The sequence below is a fragment of the Xenopus laevis genome, chromosome 2L (assembly GCF_017654675.1).
Source record: "Xenopus laevis strain J_2021 chromosome 2L, Xenopus_laevis_v10.1, whole genome shotgun sequence".
In the NCBI taxonomy this organism is placed as follows: domain Eukaryota; kingdom Metazoa; phylum Chordata; class Amphibia; order Anura; family Pipidae; genus Xenopus; species Xenopus laevis.
The window spans coordinates 138,523,987-138,544,256 of record NC_054373.1 but is presented as its reverse complement, the minus strand read 5'-3'; the positions used below and the strand labels follow the sequence as shown (position 1 = coordinate 138,544,256).

Genomic DNA, 20,270 nt, shown 5'->3' with positions numbered 1-20,270 from the left:
CTTGCTGTTTTTGTATTTTAATTGGTTAAATAAAAAAATAATAGTAATAATAAACCAGGCTTGCAGAAAACCAAAAACTAAGGAATATTTCCCTTGGTAACACAACACCTCCATTTATGCTTTTTAGATCTGAAATGGAAATTGCATTGGTAATCCTGTGAGTAATTATTCATTATAGGTACTGTCTTTATTATACAAAATGAGGTGGAGAAGTGAATATCCTATGTTTCTGTCAGGCTTTCACATTGCTTGCTGATGATGTAGCAAATCATTTGTTGGCAGGCAAAGGGTTAAAGGGGTAGTATACTGTATAGCAGTGATCCCCAACCAGTAGCTCGTGAGCAACATGTTGCTTTCCAACCCCTTGGATGTTGCTCTCAGTGGTCTCAAAGCAGGTGCTTATTTTTGAAATCCAGACTTGGAGGCAAGTTTTGGTTGCTTAAAAATCAGGTTTACTGTCAAACATAGTCTCCTGTAGGCTGCCAGTAGGGGCTACTAAATAACCAATCACAGCCCTCATTTGGAACCACCCAGGAACATTTTCCATGCTTATGTTGCTCCCCAACTCTTTTTAAATCTGAATGTTGCTCACAGGTGAAAAAGGTTGGGGACCCCTGCTTTTTGTTATTCTTTAACTAAATGGGAAGATAAAGTTCCTTCAGATTTGATTATTGTGAGGTAGATAATTAGCAGTGCACAGATAATCCCCCTGCATAATAGTCTTTTGATTATCTGTGCACTGGTAAACAATGAAGCAGAATGTATCTGCTGTAGAGAACTGGAGGAAAACTTATTTTTCCTACATTGTGTCATTAGTTGGAAAAAGAACAGAATGCATTACATTATTGGCATTACGATATTGTGCCAGACCCCCCACCCTGCAAAAAACAAAATCCAGACGTTCCTCAGCTAACCAACCTCCCTTCCCACTGCAAAGGGCAAAACGAATCTGTGGACCCCATGACCGCCCCAGCCCCCCTCTCCCCTGTACTACAGTAATACAACTGGAATGCATGTTTCACCGTTTTCACAGGCATCATCTGGGCATCACAACCCTGTCAGTGAAATATGACACAGCTGCCATGGTAACCCACAGCTACAATAATCTGCATACTCCAAATGGGGATATATAATAAAAAGTCTGTATTTTGCCCACATCTAGAAACCCATAGCAACCAGTCAGTTGTGTGTTTTCTGACATATAAAATTGGTGACTTGGACCTTTGCAACCAGATCTCTGCTAAAATTCCAAAGCTGTGGAGCTGCTGAACAAAAAAACGAAGTAATTCAAAAATCGCCAAGAATGAAAAAGACCAATTGTGAAGTATCTCATAATATCGCTGTCTACATCATATTAAAAGTTAAGAAGGTGAATTACCCTTTTAATGTATCACAGGCTCTTTTGTGATGCTCTTTAAAATGATGTGCCACAGTGTTCCTCAGGTGCTTCTTAAATCTCCAGCATGTTCCAACACCAGTTCATAGATTTTTCATTGTTTGAAAGAGGATCTAAACCAAGTAAACAAATGTAAATATTTTCTTTAAAACACTTCTGCAATGTACAGACATTTTTTATTGAAAGTGGTTTTATCACATTTAGACAGTTTTATACTGATAGGCAGCCTTCGCTCTACAGCTCTTTTTGAAGGTCAAGTTTCAACGAATAAATTTATATTTTTCTATTATTGAAGTTTAAAGTTTAATTTTTCCCTTCTGTAAATTGATAGATTTCTTATCTTTAATACTACTGAGCAGAATCCCTAGATTTCATTAAAGGCAGCTGTTAGAATTGATCCAATAGTTGCTAATATTGCACAAATCCTACTGACAAAATGTATCAACTAATGTAGGAAATTGTAACAGTTCAGTATCTGCACCTGAATTACTGAGCTGCCGGACTGAAACACCAGAGACAGGAACATTAAACCTTAAAGGGCATGTAAAGTCTAAAATAGAATAAGACTAGAAATGCTGTATTTTGTATACTAAATATAAACATGAACTCACTGCACCAGAAGCCTAATCAAACAAATAATTTATGCTTTCATAGTTGGCTACAGGGGGTCACGATCTTTGTTAAACATCTTTGCAAGACTAAGACTGTGCACATGCTCAGTCTGGTCTGGGCTGCTTAGGGATCGTCATAAACAAAGCTTCTTGAGTTCTGCATGGCTGGGAAGTAAGGCGGGGGCTCCCCCTGCTGTTCATAAGTATGATTGTTTCCCTGCTCAGCAGTTAGGGACCATCTGACAATTCCTATCCACAGCAGTAAATGAAGGGAGAATTTCACTGCATACAGTCAGGTTTCTTATAAAAACGGTACACATTTTTTAATTAAATTATATTGGAGATAGGTTTCTTTTTCATTAAAGAAAGTAAAAATGGGATTTTATTTTTTTGCCTTTACATGCCCTTTAAATGGGTTGTTCACCTTCCAAACTCTTTTCAGTTCAGTTGTTTTCAGATTGTTCACCAGAACAATTGCTTTCCATTTTTTATTTTTTACCATTTTTCCAAAATCTAAGTTTACTGTAAATTTAAATGTTCCTGTTTCTGGTATTTTAGTCTGGCAGCTCAGTAATTCAGGTTCTGATTCTGAACTGTTACACTTTTGCAACATTTAGTTGATAAATTTCTCAGCAGTACCTCTTGAGTATTAGCAACTATTGTATCAATTCGAACCGCTGCCTTTAATGAAACTCAGGGATTCTGCTCAGCAGGAACACAGAAAAGAAATGTATCAACTAAATGTTTCAGTTTAGAACAGTTAGGGTTGGCGACCCCCCCCCTCCCAGAGCTGTTTTTGAAAGACAAAAGAAGGTGAAAAAGTAATTGGCAAAAGTCCTTATTTCTGGGGAACTATCTGAAACCAACTGAAATTAAAAAAGTGTTGGAAGGTGAACCCCTTTAAACTTCAATTTTGGAAAACATGGAAAGCTTTTGATTGTATAAGTGTTTTGCTTGTCAAATTATAGGGAGTTATGTTGTAAAGCAGGTAGCTTACTAAATCATATCTGACATCAGCCAAGAATACATTTCTCTGCTAGCAATTGTGAGGGGTAAGCAGCAGTGATGAAAATGCATCCCCAAATGAATCAAAATGAAAAAGGGCAGCAACACTTAAATGCAGTATTTATTACATTTCACAATAGGGAAAATGCCCATTTCGAATTCACTTTCATTGGCAAAATGAGTAGCAGACAGCAGTGACATCTGGTGGGCTTAACAGGGAACTATTGTGAAATGCAGAAATGAGAAAATAAAAAAATGTCAATTACATTTTGAATGTATTAGGCCAAAAGCACAATAAGCAGATTGTCCTCTTTTCTTTTCAGTCTGTTTTATAAAGGCGGAACTCTTATGTGGACAGTAGGGTTGCCACCTGGACGGCATTTTACCGGCCTGGCTGGTAAAAATGATGGCTGATCCCAATGTTATTAATAGGGAAAAAAGATAAACATATAGGAAGGCCAGTATTTTTTTCAAGAAGAGGTGGGAACCCCAGTGGACACATTTATAGCTCAATTGACAGGCCTGACTGTAAAAATGGATACATTCTCTGTTTTCCACTGATAGATGTTCCATGTAGCTCCGCTCTTAGGTTATTTATCAAAGGTCAAGTTTTAGAGGTTTGTGAGCTTTTTTACACTTTGAATGAACTTACAACTTCAATGGTTTTCTATTTATGAAAATACTTGAATGGAAAAAACTGAAATCAATGAATTCAGGGTGAAAAAAAATGAAAACTAGACTTGATCAAGTTTTCAGCGAAAAAAAAACCTTGAATCGCTCAAATTAATCAAGTTTTTGAGTGAAAGCCACCAAAAAAACCCCAAACGTCATGAAGGCTACAACCATCTTCAAATGGTTAAAAGGAACATCTACCATCGACTTCTACATAACCTTGACAGGTTTTAGCTGGAGTATTTTCAGAAATGAAGCTAACAGGTTTTGGGTAGAATAACTTGAAAAATTAGATTTTTTTTTAACAATAAAATGTTTTTTTGACTGAAAAATAACCCTCTGAGCAGATCTGCTTCTCTCATCCTAAAAAAATATGCAGGCTGACAACAGCCGGAGCCTTCAGCCTGATTAACCATAGCTTTATACAGGGCTGGAACTAGGGGATAGGCAGAAGAGGCATACGCCTATTTTTGTCCCTTCTCTACTAACCTCAGTCATGCCTGGCTGTTCCCTCATAATGAGAGTGACTGTCCACATCTGTTTGAGCTTGCGCATCTATTCATGGGCAAACGAGAAAAAAAGGGTGGTGGCAGATGGGGAGATTAGTCGCCCAGCGACAAATCTCTACTGCAGGCGACTAATCTCCCCGAAATACCTTCTCGCCGGCAAGAATACGAATCCCAGCGGGATGGCATACAAATATTTTTTGTATGTATGATCCAAAACCATTTGTGTACCATCCCACTGGCAATACATATTCTTGCCGGCGGGAAGGCATTTGGGGAGATTAATCGGACACAGTAGAGAAGGTTTGTCGCTAGGTGACTAAACTCCCTGTCTAGCACCACCCTTAGTGTACTTTTGTCCTAATACAATAACAAAGCAAAGGGAGCATGTTCCATCCCAGGTGGTGGGAGGGTACGCGACTGGTCAAGTTGCCTAGGGTGCCTGGCTGGCCTGGTCTCGGCTTTATAGTTAAATTTCTTTCCAAATAATTTTGACACAAAGCTGCATATGGAAAGACTGGTCACTAGGCAGTGAACGACTAAATGCATTACCAAGCAATGGCTTTCCGATTTGTGCCATTTAATAAGCTATAGTGTGTAACAGGTTACATTATCTCCTGTTTCTGGTGTGTACATGTTGTGTGAAGGCGGGGTACAGAGGCCTAGCAATGCTGCAAGCTCTATTATTCACGTTATACACAGTCTGTCACTGGCTCACATTATGCCCCCCCCCCCAAACCCATTGGTTGAAAATACAGGGGTCCAAGACTAGCTTGGCTTTAAGTACCAGTAATTTAGGTCGTATCCAGGGCCGCCATCAGGGGGGGACAGGGGGGACAAGCGTACCGGGCCCGGGCATGAAGGGGGGCCCGGCAGCGCTGCATTTTTTTGAAGATCCGGGCCCCCCTTACGAGCGCCCGAGCCGTAAGTCTTGCCTCTTCAGTGCCGAATGCGGAAGTGCCGAAAAGCCGAAGCCGATGCGACGAAAAGACCCGAAGTCACGGAAAAAGCCGAAGTCCCGAAGTCACGAAGCGCCGAAAAGACCCGAAGTCACGAAAACAGCCGAAGTCCTGAAGCAGCGCAAAGACCCGAAGTCACGAAAACAGCCGAAGCCGAAGTCCTGAAGCGGTGAAAAGACCCGAAGTCACGAAAGGAGGCGAAGTTGAAGTACTGAAGCCATGAGTTCAATTCTACTGAACACCAGTTTGTGTTTTTTTTTTTTTAATCCCCTGGCCACCAATGTATTATTTTAATATTCTATAGGCCCCTGCCACCAATCTTTTTTTTAAAACTTTTGTTTTTGGGGCCCCAATTTTTTTTTTAACTCGTAAGGGGCCCCTTGCCACCATTGTTTTTTTTTGGGTTTTTTTTTTTTAAAAAAAATTAATTTTCTTTTTGGTGGCCCCAAATTTTTTTAACTTGTAAGGGGGCCCCCCTGCCACCAGTTTTTTTTTTTTTTAATTTTTTTGGGGCCCCAATTTGTTTTTAACTTGTAAGGGGGCCCCTGCCACCATTTTTTTTTTTTCAAAAAAATTTTTTTTTCTCCAAATTTTTTTTTTGGGGCCCCAATTTGTTTTTAACTTATAAGGGGGCCCCTGCCGCCAATGTTTTTTTTTTTTTCAAAAAAAAAATTAATTTTTTTTCAAATTTTTTTTGGGGCCCCAATTTGTTTTTAACTTATAAGGGGGCCCCTGCCGCCAATGTTTTGTTTTTTTTTCAAAAAAAAATTAATTTTTTTTCAAATTTTTTTTTGGGGCCCCAATTTGTTTTTAACTTAGAAGGGGGCCCCTGCCACCAATGTTTGTTTATTTTTTAGTTTTTTTTACATTTTTTTTTGTTGGGGCCCCAAGTTTTTTTTAACAGGGGGCCCCTGCCACCAATGTTTTTAAAAAAAAAAAATTTTAATTTTTTTTTTTTGGGGCCCCAATTTTTTTATAAGGGGGCCCTGACCATCAATAGCTTTTTACAACTTGTGTGGGGGGGGGTTACTTTTTTAGCGCTGATGTCTGTGTGGTCTTTTAACTGCGATGTGGGCGGGATATGGGGCGGAGCTTGGTTGTCAGTGTGGGCGGGGCCCAGGGGGCCCCAAAAATTTTGTTGTACGGGGCCCCGTGATTTCTAATGGCGGCCCTGGTCGTATCACACATGAAAAGGGATTAATTTTCCATTTTATAAAGCAAAGACGACTTGCACAGTAAAATGAAAGTTGCTGCAACTTTTTTGACCCTCCAGTTTTGCCCCAAGCTGCTCTGAATGGACTCTTGGCTTAGCCTGGCAATTGCCTGTCTGGCTACAAACTTCCTCAGTCCTCCCCTACTTACTCCTCTTTGCCAATTGCCATATAATCGTTTAGGAGAATGCAGGAAGGGAACATGACCGGAGGGACTTTATTAGGGCGTGTCACGTGAGGTAGACATGGTTATATGAAAATATTTTCTTTTAGACAATCCTTATAAAACACACCGAGCCGCCAGTGTGCAGCATATCCACCGTGACTGCTTTGCCATTGCTCCTCCTGACCTGCAGATGCCGCTCTGATTCTTAATTTTCCCGCTCTGGCCTTACTCTTTCCTCGCTGATCACGTCTGCAAAGTCCCGGCCAGTCCAGAACTTTCCCTGTACGGATCGGCAGTGAAGGACAGTGTTCGCGGCGCGGTTTTGTGTTGCCTTCCCTTCCCTGTGCTTCGGCCTTGGGGTTTCACCGAGCAGCTGTTGGAGGGATCCTTGCGCAGGCCGCGCAGTGTGTAGCACGTACAGGTATGTATTGATGTATTGTGGGTACCAAGTACTTTGCCTATTCTGTTGCCCAACACCTGGGTCAGACAGAAAGGGGCTTGTCTGATCACTGACAGCTGGCTATCCGTGCATTTTGCACTACTCCCGAGGGGCCTGTTGTTTGTACTGTATATAGCTGTGCCTGCTGGGAATTGTAGTGCAATGATAGGTGGACGCCCGCCTACTTAACAACAAGAAAGCACAGGCATTGGATCGTAATTACACCATCATTATCTTGTATTTCACACCATGTGGCTGTGGGAAATGCAGGTTATGATGTCACTATTTACCTACACAAGCTTCCTCTGCCGCCAGTGCCTGTGTGTGTGTGTGTGTGTATCTGTGTGTGTGTATCTGTGTGTGTGTATCTGTGTGTGTGTGTATCTGTGTGTGTGTGTATCTGTGTGTATCTGTGTGTGTGTGTGTATCTGTGTGTGTGTGTGTATATATCTGTGTGTGTGTGTGTGTGTGTATATATCTGTGCGTGTGTATATCTGTGTGTCTGTGTATATCTGTGTGTGTGTCTGTGTATATCTGTGTGTGTGTGTGTGTGTATATCTGTGTGTGTGTGTGTGTGTGTATATCTGTGTGTGTGTGTGTGTGTGTCTGTGTATATCTGTGTGTGTGTGTGTGTGTGTGTCTGTGTATATCTGTGTGTGTGTGTGTGTGTGTCTGTGTATATCTGTGTGTGTGTGTCTCTGTAGATCTGTGTGTGTGTGTGTGTGTGTGTCTGTGTATATCTGTGTGTGTGTGTCTCTGTAGATCTGTGTGTGTGTGTGTGTGTCTCTGTAGATCTGTGTGTGTGTCTCTGTAGATCTGTGTGTGTGTATCTGTCTGTGTATATCTGTGTGTGTGTGTGTGTGTATATCTGTGTGTGTGTGTATATCTGTGTGTGTGTGTGTATATCTGTGTGTGTGTGTGTGTATATCTGTGTGTGTGTATATCTGTGTGTGTGTGTATAGAGATATATATAATTCAGTATTTATGTCCCCCAGTGTCTCATACTAATTACAATAAGGGTGGTGGCACACGTGGAGATTCCAGGGAGATTAGTCACCCAGCGACAAATCACCTCTTCTTCAGGAGACTAATCTCCCCAAAATGCCTTCCTGCTGGCAAGAATGTGAATCGCGGGCGGGATGGCATACGGATTGCTTCGGGCGACTTCGGAAAACGAAGTGCTACGTATGCCATCCTGCCGGCGATTCGAATTCTTGCCGGCGGGAAGGTCGCCCAAAGAAGAGGAGATTTGTCGCTGGGCGACTAATCTCCTCGAATCGCCACGTGTGCCACCACCCTAAAATGATTTACATTGATGTTTGGAAGAGGTTTACAGTGGAAACAAAACTAGTTTTATAAAAAAAAAATTTAAGTACTAACTAGCTGCCATAGAACGCTTGACGCCTGCGTAAAGTATCATAGTAACAATGCTTCTGTAGTTATGGGTTGATTTGCATCTAAGCAGCACTGCATTTGTGGTACAGTAGGATAAAATAACCCAGACTCTGAAGGGGTTAAGTATAAGGAGTATCCATGGAGACAGTGTTTGGTGTATGTAACCAAGTAATGTTTGTATTGTGTTAGAGAGGCAAAAAAACAAAAGGCCCAAATGCAGGTGTCCTTCAGGTACTAAAAAAGATACCCCTCCCATTCAGTTCTTTGGGCCAGCCCACAGTGTGAGTGCATACCTTAAAATGATTTTTTTTCGGGGTGTTTACTAACTGCCCAAAGCAACATCACTATGGTCACATTGGGAATAAGTGATTTTTTTTGCAGTCTTTACACCTCATCTGCATATGTAGTTTACTGAAAGTTTTATTAAATAAAGGGAATATTTTAAGAAAAAACATTTTTGGGAGCACTCTTCTATTTATGTAATTAAGTTGTTTACACATCTTCCTATTTTATACAGAAGTAACAACACCTATATTCTAGATCAGTGATCCCCTAACAGTAGCTTGTGAGCAACAAATTGCTCTCCAAACTCTTGGATGTTGCTCACATTGTCCTCAAAGCAGGTGCTTATTTTTGCATTCCAAGATTGGAAGAAAGTTTTAATTGCATAAAAACTAAGTATAGTGCCAAGTAGAGCCTCCTGTAGGCTGCCAATCCACATAGCTGCTACCAAATAGCCAATCACAGACATTATTTGGCACCCCAAGGGACTTTTTCATGTTTGTGTAGCTCCCCAACTCTTTTTTTACATTTGAATGTGACTCACAGGTAAAAAAGGTTGGGGACCCCTGTTCTTGATCAAGGTTCCTTTTTGCGTAAAGCTCTGCTTTTTGTACCATTCACTGGATGTCCTATCCTGCAACTTTATAAATTTTACCCTTACAGGTGCTGTTTGGAATAGAAATACAATTTTATCCAGAAATAGTTTTTTTGGTTAATCTTTTTGTGGGCTTTTATGTTACAAAAAAAAGATGTCAATTGATTTTGTTTGCATGGCCTAATGTGTCAATTATGAACATTTGTTACCGTCTACCTTCCATTTAGCTTACTATGTATTCATGGTTTTTTCATTGAGGAATGGGTAAGAACCTGGTAATGGCACAGGGTACGTATAATCTCCAGCACAGGCGACAAACCTCAGAAAATACCTTTGAATTAAAGTTACATAAAACATAATCACCATTTTAAAAACTGATTACTGCCGTAATTGCCCAAGAATGCCTCCTCAGGCAATTTCACATTATTACACATGTAATCAGTTATGTAAGTGCCAGTTTAGTTACATTCAATACAAAGGTATTTTCAGGTGTTTTGTCACTGTACCCCGTGCCTTTACCTAAGAGTTGAATTTCCATTTTGTTAGCTGGAAAAAGGACTTTTTTTAGTTTGGCTACTTAGACCCTCTCTGTGCGGATATAAAATTATTTGAATATTTGAGTACATAGAAAGAACAAAGATGTCTATTAACATTTTTCAATAATCCAGGTCATGTTATACATTATACAGTATCTAGCAGAATTGAGTCTACAGCAACTGGACTTTGGGTTTTATGAAAACATTTCATCACTATTCCGAGCAGCTTCTTCACTCCCCTCGAAGGAGTGAAACGTTTTCAAGAAAACGCAAAGTCCAGTTGCTTTAGACTTAATTCTACTAGATACAGAAAGAACCAAGGTTTTGTTGCAAATGTTTGCCACATCCAAGTATATGTAGATATATTATATATTTCTGTACATATATATATTTGGATGTGGCAAGCACTTGCAACGGAAGCCTGACAGGTTCTGCAGCCGGGACAAAACCTATGTTGTTTCTATGTAGTCGATTTAGAGGCAGCGCACTCCTGGGCATCAAATAATGATCGCTCTTTTCCAGATTATTAAAAAGTTAAATCCTTTATTTAAACATAATATCAATCAGACAGACTTTGTATCTGAGGTCTGACGCGTTTCATGATACAACACTTCCTCAGATTCTTCTTTCATCGCTGTTTATATGAAAGAAGACTTTGAAAACCCAGTGTTCCTCATTAAGAGTAGGGTCCGGGGCATTTGGCACCCGGACCAACCAGTTTTTACGGTGAGCAAGGTTTAGTCTGTGATTAATTAAACAGCTGTAATTGGAACCCGCAAAACCGTTTTCTTTTATAAGAGAGTTAAGCCAGTTTACAGAGCCAGATTTGTTCTTTATCAGTCTATATGTTGTTTGTATACACTAGAAAGAATACATTAGTAAGGAACTGATATATTGTGTGTATATGTATGTGTGTGTGTGTGTGTGTGTGTGTGTGTGTGTGTTTCCTACTGATGGGTATATACAGGTCTGTCTATCTGAGGTTCTTGAGAAATGTCACACTGTAGTGACCAAAACATTGGACTTGTGATTAAATAAATATTTTTGATTCATTTTCCAAAGACCCATGAGTGCAGAACTTTTTTTTTTAAACTTATTTTTCATGCATCCAGTCAGCTGTTTTCTACATGTTTGGTGTGCACCTGTGTTTTGTGTATGTAGAGCCATATAATTGGGTATACACACTGTATTGGGCATTAATTGTGCAAAGTTTATGTTAACTAGAATAGCTTATATAGTTTTCCTTGACAAACTAATATCTGGCAAGGTTAAGTAGTTAAAACAATGTTCTGCTTGTTTGTGGAAAAGCAAGTTTAGCTTTTAAAGGGTTAATCAGATCCTAACAGATTAAATATATACTTCCTGTGATCTTACAGGGACATTATGGATTACCTGTCAGTGTACCCTAAAAGACAGGCAGTAGAGTTGCCATTCCCAGTTCCAGTGGGCAGCTAATTTGTGGATGTTGTTGCGTTGCCTCAAGTACTTATTTTCAAACAGATGAATACTAAAGTACTATAGTAATATTACATGATTCATAATGATCTGAGATGTCTAATAAATATCATGTTGGTACTCATCCAATACATTTATTTTTCTGTAATACAGTACCATCAAGAGAAACTCAAGGATCAAGATAGTTAGCTCCTAATACTGTACCATTATGACAGAGGCTGGAACTGTGCCCCCTGCAATGTGAGTATATTTTATACAGGGCATATATTTGTTTTTAAGAATTTTTCTTGTCCTAGTGCTTAAGGGGGTTGTGTGCAGCGTCGGACTCAGGGCTGCTGCGGCCATGAGGCAAGGTGAGAATCTTGCCTCAGGCAGCACAGAGCAGCCAGTTACCAGGGGCGGCAAAAAGCCACCTCTAGTAACTTTAAGAGCCGATTTTCCATTTTTTAAAACGGAAATTCGGCTCTTCTAGTGCAGCAAACGCAAAAGTGCTCACTGCACTAGTCATGCTGCCACTCCTCGACCCGCTCTGACGCTACAAGTTAGAATCGCGGAGCAGGAGGGGACGGCAGCATCTCCTGAAACGCGCTTGGTCAGACTGGCATGCTGGGGGCCCACCAGGGCTGTGACACGATGGCCCCTCCCAACGTCCAACTACCCCCCACCGCGCATGAAAGAACCGTGCCACTGTGCATCGCATAGATCTCAAGTTCTTCTTAAAGGGGTGGTTCACCTTTATGGTAACTTTTATTATCTAATAGTATGGCAAATTCTAAGCAACTTTTCAACTGGTTTTCATTATTTTTTTTATAGTTATTTGCCTTTTTCTTCTGACTCTTTGCAGCTTTCAAATGGGCATCACTGACCCCTTCTAAAAATCAAATGCCCTGTAAGGCTACAAATCTATTGTTATTGCTACTTTTTATTTCTCATCTTTCTAGTAAGGTCCTCTCCTATTCATATTCCAGTCTCTTATTCAAATCAATGCATGGTTAGGGTAATTTGGACCCTAGCTACCAGATTGGTTTATTATGCAAATTGAAGAACTGCTGAATAAAAAGTTAAATAGCTCAAAAACCTTAAATAAAAAAAATTGCAAATTGTCTCAGAATATCACTCTCTACATCTTGCTAAAAGTTATCTCAAAGGTGAACAACCCCTTTAACCGGGGGGCGGCAGATCAGGGGAACAGGCCTCGGCCGGCGAGTCCCACTTAAGGGGCATTTATGCCTCCAGGGGTCTCAAGTGCAAGAGTACTAAGAGGCACAAGAGCTCATTTGGGAAGCACTTGGTGCAGTGCCCCCCCCCCTACAGTCTGCTGCTCTCTGCACTGAGGCACAGATGAAAAATCCAGTGCTCAGTCAAGAGAGCAACGTTAGGAGGCGAAGCTAGCCCTGGCTCTGAAGGACTTACAATGTATAAGCCAGATGAGGGGATGCTTACATGCCTCACCCTTTTGGTCCGTTTCTTTTACTGTATGGTCTAAGAGATCTACATTCAGAAGGAAATCTCAGATGACCTTTTCCCATCCATTTACTTTCCGATCTATTTACTACAAAATAAAAGGGGTAGTTTACCTTTTAAACTGTTCCGACAGTACATTAGCAATAATGATTCTTTTTAGTTCCTTTTTTTAGTACCTATTGCATAAAATGGTTTCCTCCTAACAGAGCCTGCACTCCAGAACAGGGAAGGTTGTCACATTCCCCCGGTGCAGGAAACAATTATTAGGTGATATGTGCTCTTAAAGTCGCATTGTCTTAATTTATTTTACTCCCTGTTGACTCCCTGTTGACAGCTCAATAAGATAGATGCAGACTTCACTGTTAAAACTTGCTACATTAGTTGATACATTTCTCAGAAGCATCAGAGGGATGTTGGCAACTAATGTTTCAATCGTAGCAGTTGACCTTAAAGGGGAACTAAAGCCTAACTAAATGTGTACATTATGTTTTGTGCTTCTATACCAGACCAAGGCAACTACAGCCCTTTAGCAGTAAAGATCTGTGTCTCCAAAGATGCCCCAGTAGCTCCCCATCTTCTTTTCTGCTGATTCACTGCACATGCTCTGTCCTGCTGTCACTAACTGATCTTAGGGACCACCTCACAATATACAGTACACATAGAATAGAAATGTCACAATATAAGGATGATTAGTAATTAATACAGATAATTACTACATGGCACCACAGAAAGCATGACAATTTAATAATCAGCCTTTTAGAGTCAGCTTATATCACAGGACAACCTATTTTTTTGCTTGATAATTTGCGACAACCCCCAAGTTTAGCATTTCAACAGCTGCTCAGAGCCCACTGAGGCTGTTAGTGTAGCAGATACTTTCCAAGATGTTGGCCTCCTGTGACAATTTTGAAATCCTGGATCATTGCTACTATTGAGAAGCTGAAACTTTAGGCTGATGCAATAAGTTCAGTATATAAAATATGGCATTTTTAGCCATATTCATTTTTAGGGTTTTGTTCTCCTTTAAAAAGCTCAGGGACCAGGTGCAATATAAAAGTTAAGTAATGTGTCAACTTAATGATCTTTCCTGCTGTGACAGTATTAATGCAATATATTTATATTAAAAATCGTTATTTGAAGAAGTGTTATCTTTTTTTCTCATATGGTTATTTTTTGTCCTTATTTAGATCCTTTCCGGACAGTTGTATAGGTGCAGATCCTCATAAGTCCCTAGAGGTAAGTGCTGCTCTGGAATGTATGCTTCATTTATATACACAAAATTAATCTGTACCAATTAAGTGAGCTTTCACAAAATATATCTATATATCTATTGAAATAGAATGGCTTTACAACCCTTGCCCAAAGTAATCTGACTATTCACTAATAAACTCTAGACCAGGGGTCCCCCAACCCTTTTTAACCATGAGCAACATTTAATATAAAAAAAGTCGGAGAGCAGCACAAGCATGAAAAAAGTTCCTAGAAGTGCCCAATGAGGGCTGTGATTGATTATTTGGTAGGCACATGTGGACTAGCAGACTACTGGAGGCTCTGTTTTACAGGCTTTATGCCTCCTAAACTTGGCTCCAAGTCAGAAATTCATTGGTGAGCAACTGCTTTAGACTTACTGAAGTGGTTAATGGCATGTGATTGTCCGCTATAATATGCAGCATGGTAAGGTAGAGCTTGTTTGAATGACTAATGAGCACGAGTAAACCATTTGCTTGTGGCAATAGCTGGATTATAGCTAGAGTTGCCACCTTTTCTTGAAAAAAATACCGTCCTTCCCATATATTTATCTTTTTTCCCTATTAATAAGTTTGGGATCAACCATCATTTTTACCGGCCAGGCCGGTAAAATACTGGCCAGATGGCAACCCTAATTACAGCTTCAAAACGTAAATTTTAAATTAACCACCTGGCTGTCTTTTCTGTCTTTTTTTATGTATGCAGTGCCATGTCTTTACTAACAATACATGGCACTACAAGATCAAAAAACCCCAAGGAGTTAAAAACGATTTTTTAGCAAGGCCTAAATAGAACGATGGCAAGCCTAATTCCCCACTTGGCCACACCCTCAAACCCTCTCAGCTACACTCAAGCCAGGCTCTTTAAACCCACACAACCCACCTCCTCCACATCCCAAAACTCTGTCTTGGTCCCCATCTACCCACCGCATCCCTGACTGGACATGTTTTTATAATGTTCCAACATATTCTGCTGTGTTGTGCAAAACATTAGCAGGCCCCTCCCAAAGGGGCCCCAATTATTTTCCCACTGGTCATCTGGACTATGTGACCAGATTGTTGAAAAGTTTACAATGCTGGGCTACTCTTATCTGGTTTTCATCAAAGATCCACATGTAGGGAACAATCTGCCTTTTTGGACACCCTGCCTTAAAAATGTAGTTACATAAGTCACATTTGTTGAGAAAAGATGCATGATGATGTGAGCAATGTTACAAGCCTGCCTTCTAAGCTAAATAGAAAAATGATATTGAACTTTGGAATGAAACTGGTGTAGAGTTTACTATGTATTATATGTTAACATGAATATTGAATGAAATTGTCTTTTGATTAATAGGAGTTGACAAAGGCCATAGAAGAGAAATCTGACTGTGCCGAATATTATTGCCAAAGAGCTTATGCCCAGATACTTCTCCAGAATTACAATGGTAACTGCCTTCAATTGGCTTCCTGCTTGTTTGTTAAAGTGATACAAATCTAGATAGTGTTTTAAGGCTAATGGCAAACATGGCATTTTGACAACTATTGCTAACCAGTGTAAAACAGTGTGTTCTGCCTCCCTTTTTAAGCATTGAAAGTGTGATCTCTTTAACTTAAGTTGTGTTGAGATAGCAAAAACTTACAACCTCAGGAATGTCAGCAGACAGTTGAACTCAATCAGAATGGCACCTTGAAGATCTTGAAGAGTAGTTTATTTGAAAACTGTGAGGATCTTGACAACAGTGAACATCCGGATAGGTCAAAAGATTATAACGTGATCCACTCCAGCAATATACATGCAGTTTAAAATGGAGCCTTGCATACTATTGGACCAGGGAGTAAACCAAACAGACAGAGATCAGAGGGGACAACAGCAGGGGAGATGGAACAAAACAAGAAAATCAACCATGAAACAAATTATGCATGTGTAACACAGTGGATGTCAAAAATCTGTCACTGCTTCTGTTCTATATGTTCTTTAAAGGGGAACTATTGCGAAAATGAAAATTTAATATAAGCTTCAGCATACTAAAATAGAAACTTTCTAAATACAGTCAATTAAAAATCCTGTACATAGCCTATGGATGATAAAACAGTACAATCTTTTACTAACATTAATTTCTGAGGCATTGTGTGTTTGGCCCAAGGGTTCTGACACTGCGCTTTGATTTAAAGGAGACTAATCTCCCTGAACTGCCTTCCCCTTCCTTCCTGCCAGCTAGAATGAAAATTGCTGGCGGGATGGCAATCGGAGCACTTCATTTTCCAAAGTCGCCCGAAGTTTCCTCGTGAGGCAGCTTTGGGCGACTTCAGAAAATTAAGCACTCCCAAGTGCCAGCAATTTTCATTCTGGAAGGCAGTTCGGGGAAATTAGTCGCCCCGAAGAAGAGGATTTTTGTCGCTGCCTCTGCCCTAAAAAAGCTAGTGCCCAAAGGTAGTCCACTGTATGATGTACTGAAATAATTTATATCAAAATCTTCATATATATCTCTACTGATGCATATATGGATTTTTTAGCTGGCAAAAAACTTGGTGGTTAATCTTCACAAACCCACTCAGTAGCATAAACCATTAATTTTGTGGGACTTTGTCCCACAATAATGGACAACTTTTGCAGTTCATTAGAAACCTTTCAACCCATAACCTTTTGAGCATTGAGGAAATTACCCTTGCAATAGAGGGTAAATTCGTAATAACATAATATGCAGGTTTTGAACCTGTTATCCAGAATGCTCAGGATCTGTGGTTTGCAGATAAGGGGTCCTTCTGTAATTTTGATCATCATACTTTTCTTTACTAAAACTCACATGTATCTAATTTTATTAAAACAAAGTCAACCTAACTCCCATCCACTAATTTTACTAATTCGTCAAAAAATCAACTTGAAAAAGTTGATGCGAAAAAACGTTTATCGGATTATCCGCTGAAAACCAGCGCTAATCACAATGTCAAGAAACATCTTCAAAGACATCTGTCATTGACTTCTACATGACCTCAACAGGTTTTTAGATTAAGTATTTTCGGATTCGGATTTTTAGCAGCTTTGGGGTACAATAAATCTCAAGGGTTTTTTTTCCTCTATAAACTTGCCTCGAAAAGTTCGAGCTTTAATAAATAGGCCACTAAGTCTACTAAAAATCATCTAAATATTAAATAAATTCAATAGGAGTTTTGCCTCTGATAAGGATAAAGTATATCATAGTTTGGATCAGGTACATGCTACTGTCTAATTATTATAGAGAAAATAGAAAATAATTTAAAAATATCTAAATTATTTGATTAAAACTGAGTCTATGGAAGCTGGCCACCCCATAATTTGGAGCTTTCTGGATAATGGGTTTCCAGATAATGGATCCCATACCTGTACCAAATTTGTGGCTAGGATGAACCTGTATAAGAACCCCCTCCCTTCCTGTATCTTTTAACCCTTGTGTGGGTGGGGACATTTTTCCATTGATTCCACCCAATTGTCAATCACTAGAATATGAGGGAAATAAAAACAAATTGGCGCCTTCAGCTTATGCCTTCAATGTACCGTTGATATTCATTGTCTTGGACAAAGATGCTTTGAATGTTGCATTATGCATTTATGTGGTCACTTCTGGGGAGATTTCCGGATAATGGATCATTCTGTAATTCGAATGTTTATACCTTGTCTACTAGAAAATCATGTAAACATTAAATAAACACAATAGACTGATTTTGCTTCCAATAAGGATTAATTATACATTAGTTTGGATCAAGTACAATGTACTGTTTTATTATTACAGATATATATGTGTATATCTATCTATCTATCTATCTATCTATCTATCTATCTATATATATATATATATATATATATATATATATATATATATATATATATATATATATATATTCTACATTGGAATGGATTATACATATCTTTTAATTTCTGCTACCAAGTGAACGAAATAAAGTTTGTTTGCACCTTCTATTGCAGCTGTGTCGGTTCACGTTCCATTGCAGATCTAGTTTGCAGTGAGAGCAAGGCTTCTGTGTGTAATAAAGGAATGTGTTTGAATTCTCAATGCTTTGGTTTAATGCAGATGCTGTTTTGGATGCAAAGAGGTCCCTGGAGCTCCAGCCTAACAATGCTAGCGCTTTCCTCAGGAAGGGGTACGTGTCACTACTAGTTTCCATTTCCATTTATTACTGTTTGAAAACCTCTGGCCATCCAGCATTTAATTGTATATTCATCAGTGCTGCCCTAATCTAAGTGATGTTGTCATATGAGAAAACATGGAATACAAATTAACTAACGAGAAGCCTTAACTGTTGGTTATTAATGACATTGCAATCCTTTATAGCGGTGTATTCAGTTCACAGTAATTATTTGCTAGAATGCTATGAATTTGATACTTGTAGCTTTGGCAGATATAAAGTATCCCCCCTGCTGTATTTGGATATGCCATTTTTATTGTTAGGCTTCAAATACATAAATCGCCGGCAGCCAGAAGAACTAGATGCATTTTTATTTTACTCTTTTATTTGGATTCTGTTCACTTCTCCTAGCAAGAGACCAGAGGAATATTTGAATCAGGAGAGCACTGATAAATGTAATGATTGCATTTGATGCTATCCCCTACTTTTTTAAAATTCTTGATCAGTGCTGGATTACTGTTTCCATAGCAACTGCAATTTCAAAGTTTTTCATCCCTTTGAGATGATTCTTATTTGCATGATGTCATTGTGTGTGGAGTAGAATACCCAAAAGTCACCTTGTATGTAGAGATGGCGTATTTCTCTATGAAACCATTCTTGTCACTTAATAACTTTACTGCCCATCAGTTTTACGTGCCCTGCTTACCCACCTTAGAGCTATAACATGTACTCTATGATCTTAAAACATACTTTGCCCGTGATTTTTTTTTTTAAGTAGCCAAAAGACATGGCCAAAATTACCCCAAATTACTCTCCCCTTGACTCATAAAAGAATCTTGTGGAAAGGCAACTAACTGTCTGTAGGCAATATTCCGTGTGTGCTGTCAAACTATTGAAATTTTGTACCACCCATTTGCTCTTTCTTGTTATATATTTTATAAATGATAATATTATTTAGTTATATATTTCAGTGATCCACATATTGTGTTTGATCAGTCCAAATATTTTTATGCTAGCCACACATGGCTAAAGTTATTGAACCAATTGTATGATAACTTTTTAGTTATTGGTGCCATTTGGGCACACATGCACCAATCTAACAGATTGATTTGTTGACTGTAACTCCAATTACTAAATGTGCATGCTCCCCATGCTATGTGCACTAATGTACCCTATACTATCACAAATGCTGGCTGTTGAACTGTGCACGGATAACAAGCTGGGTGGTCCTTCTTTTCTTTAGCCTCGAGGATGCCATATCCATGATTTCCAGAAAATAAAATAACATTTTGAATTATCGGACCACAGGACATTTATCTTGTCTCAGTTCATCTTTAATGAGCCTGGGCCCAGAAAAAGGTGGTGGTGTTTCTGTAGGATTTTTATATGTAGTTTCTTAAACGGTTCGTTGATTGCAAACCCCAATCTGACTGCCCATATTCACCTCATTGTGTACTGATCGTTGGGCCCTAGATTGGATCAGCCCGATATTGCCCACCTGAAGATGGGCATATCTGGAAAAGATCTGCTTGTTTGGCGACCTCTCCATATGTATGGCTGGCTTTATTGTCAGCTCCCTTTTTAAAACCTCTCTTTGACCTGTATACTTTGACAGCTATGGGCCAGAGTATACAAAGGGTAACTGAATAAAATGGAAAATAAACTCTGTCATATTGAATTAGTAAAAACTATTATTCGTGGTGATCTGGCAAACATACTATAATTCTTCCTCTTTATTTAAACGTTTGGAAGACTCTGTATAGAAAGTGTGATGACTTGTGGGTTTTAGTGTGTCCAATATCTTGGCTTCTGTGTGCTGGTAGCTAGATTTTAAAGTGACATTGAAACAGTCTAAATTTGTCAGTTTCCTCACAAGGAAACTTTCTGCAACCTTGGAAATTGAAGCGCCGCGAGTGCATTGCCGCAGTCGTTTTTTCATTTTAGCAGGCGGAAGGCAGTTCGGGGAGAATGTCACCAGGCGACTATATCTCCCAATCTGCCCGTGTGCTTAAACTAAGGCAACCTGAGAGATTTGTGTCCAAATAGGTGATTTGCAAATGCTACCTTCTGACTGGTTGCATTTGATTGCAAGAGCTGGTTAAAACATTGGGGGTTATTTACTAAGCTCCGAATACCCGAAATTCCCCGAATTCGTGATTTTTTGTGTTATAATAGGCTTAAAAAAAATCACGGCATCTCAAACCTGTCCAGGTTGCATAAAAGTCAA

The 20,270-nt window shown here is 39.4% G+C and overlaps 1 protein-coding gene across 2 annotated transcripts in view; it reads left to right on the top strand.

The window, feature by feature from the left end:
• Positions 1-6,281: 6,281 nt before the first annotated feature.
• sugt1.L (SGT1 homolog, MIS12 kinetochore complex assembly cochaperone L homeolog) overlaps positions 6,282-20,270 on the top strand; it is a 47,919-nt gene continuing 33,930 nt past the window's right edge. Inside the window, exons 1-5 of one of the 2 annotated variants that reach the window (XM_018245004.2) lie at positions 6,282-6,947; positions 11,380-11,468; positions 13,880-13,928; positions 15,276-15,366; positions 17,989-18,058. In XM_018245004.2, coding sequence (XP_018100493.1) covers positions 11,437-11,468; positions 13,880-13,928; positions 15,276-15,366; positions 17,989-18,058 — 242 coding nt within the window. In that variant the 5' untranslated portion in view covers positions 6,282-6,947; positions 11,380-11,436. 2 annotated transcript variants of the gene reach the window in all.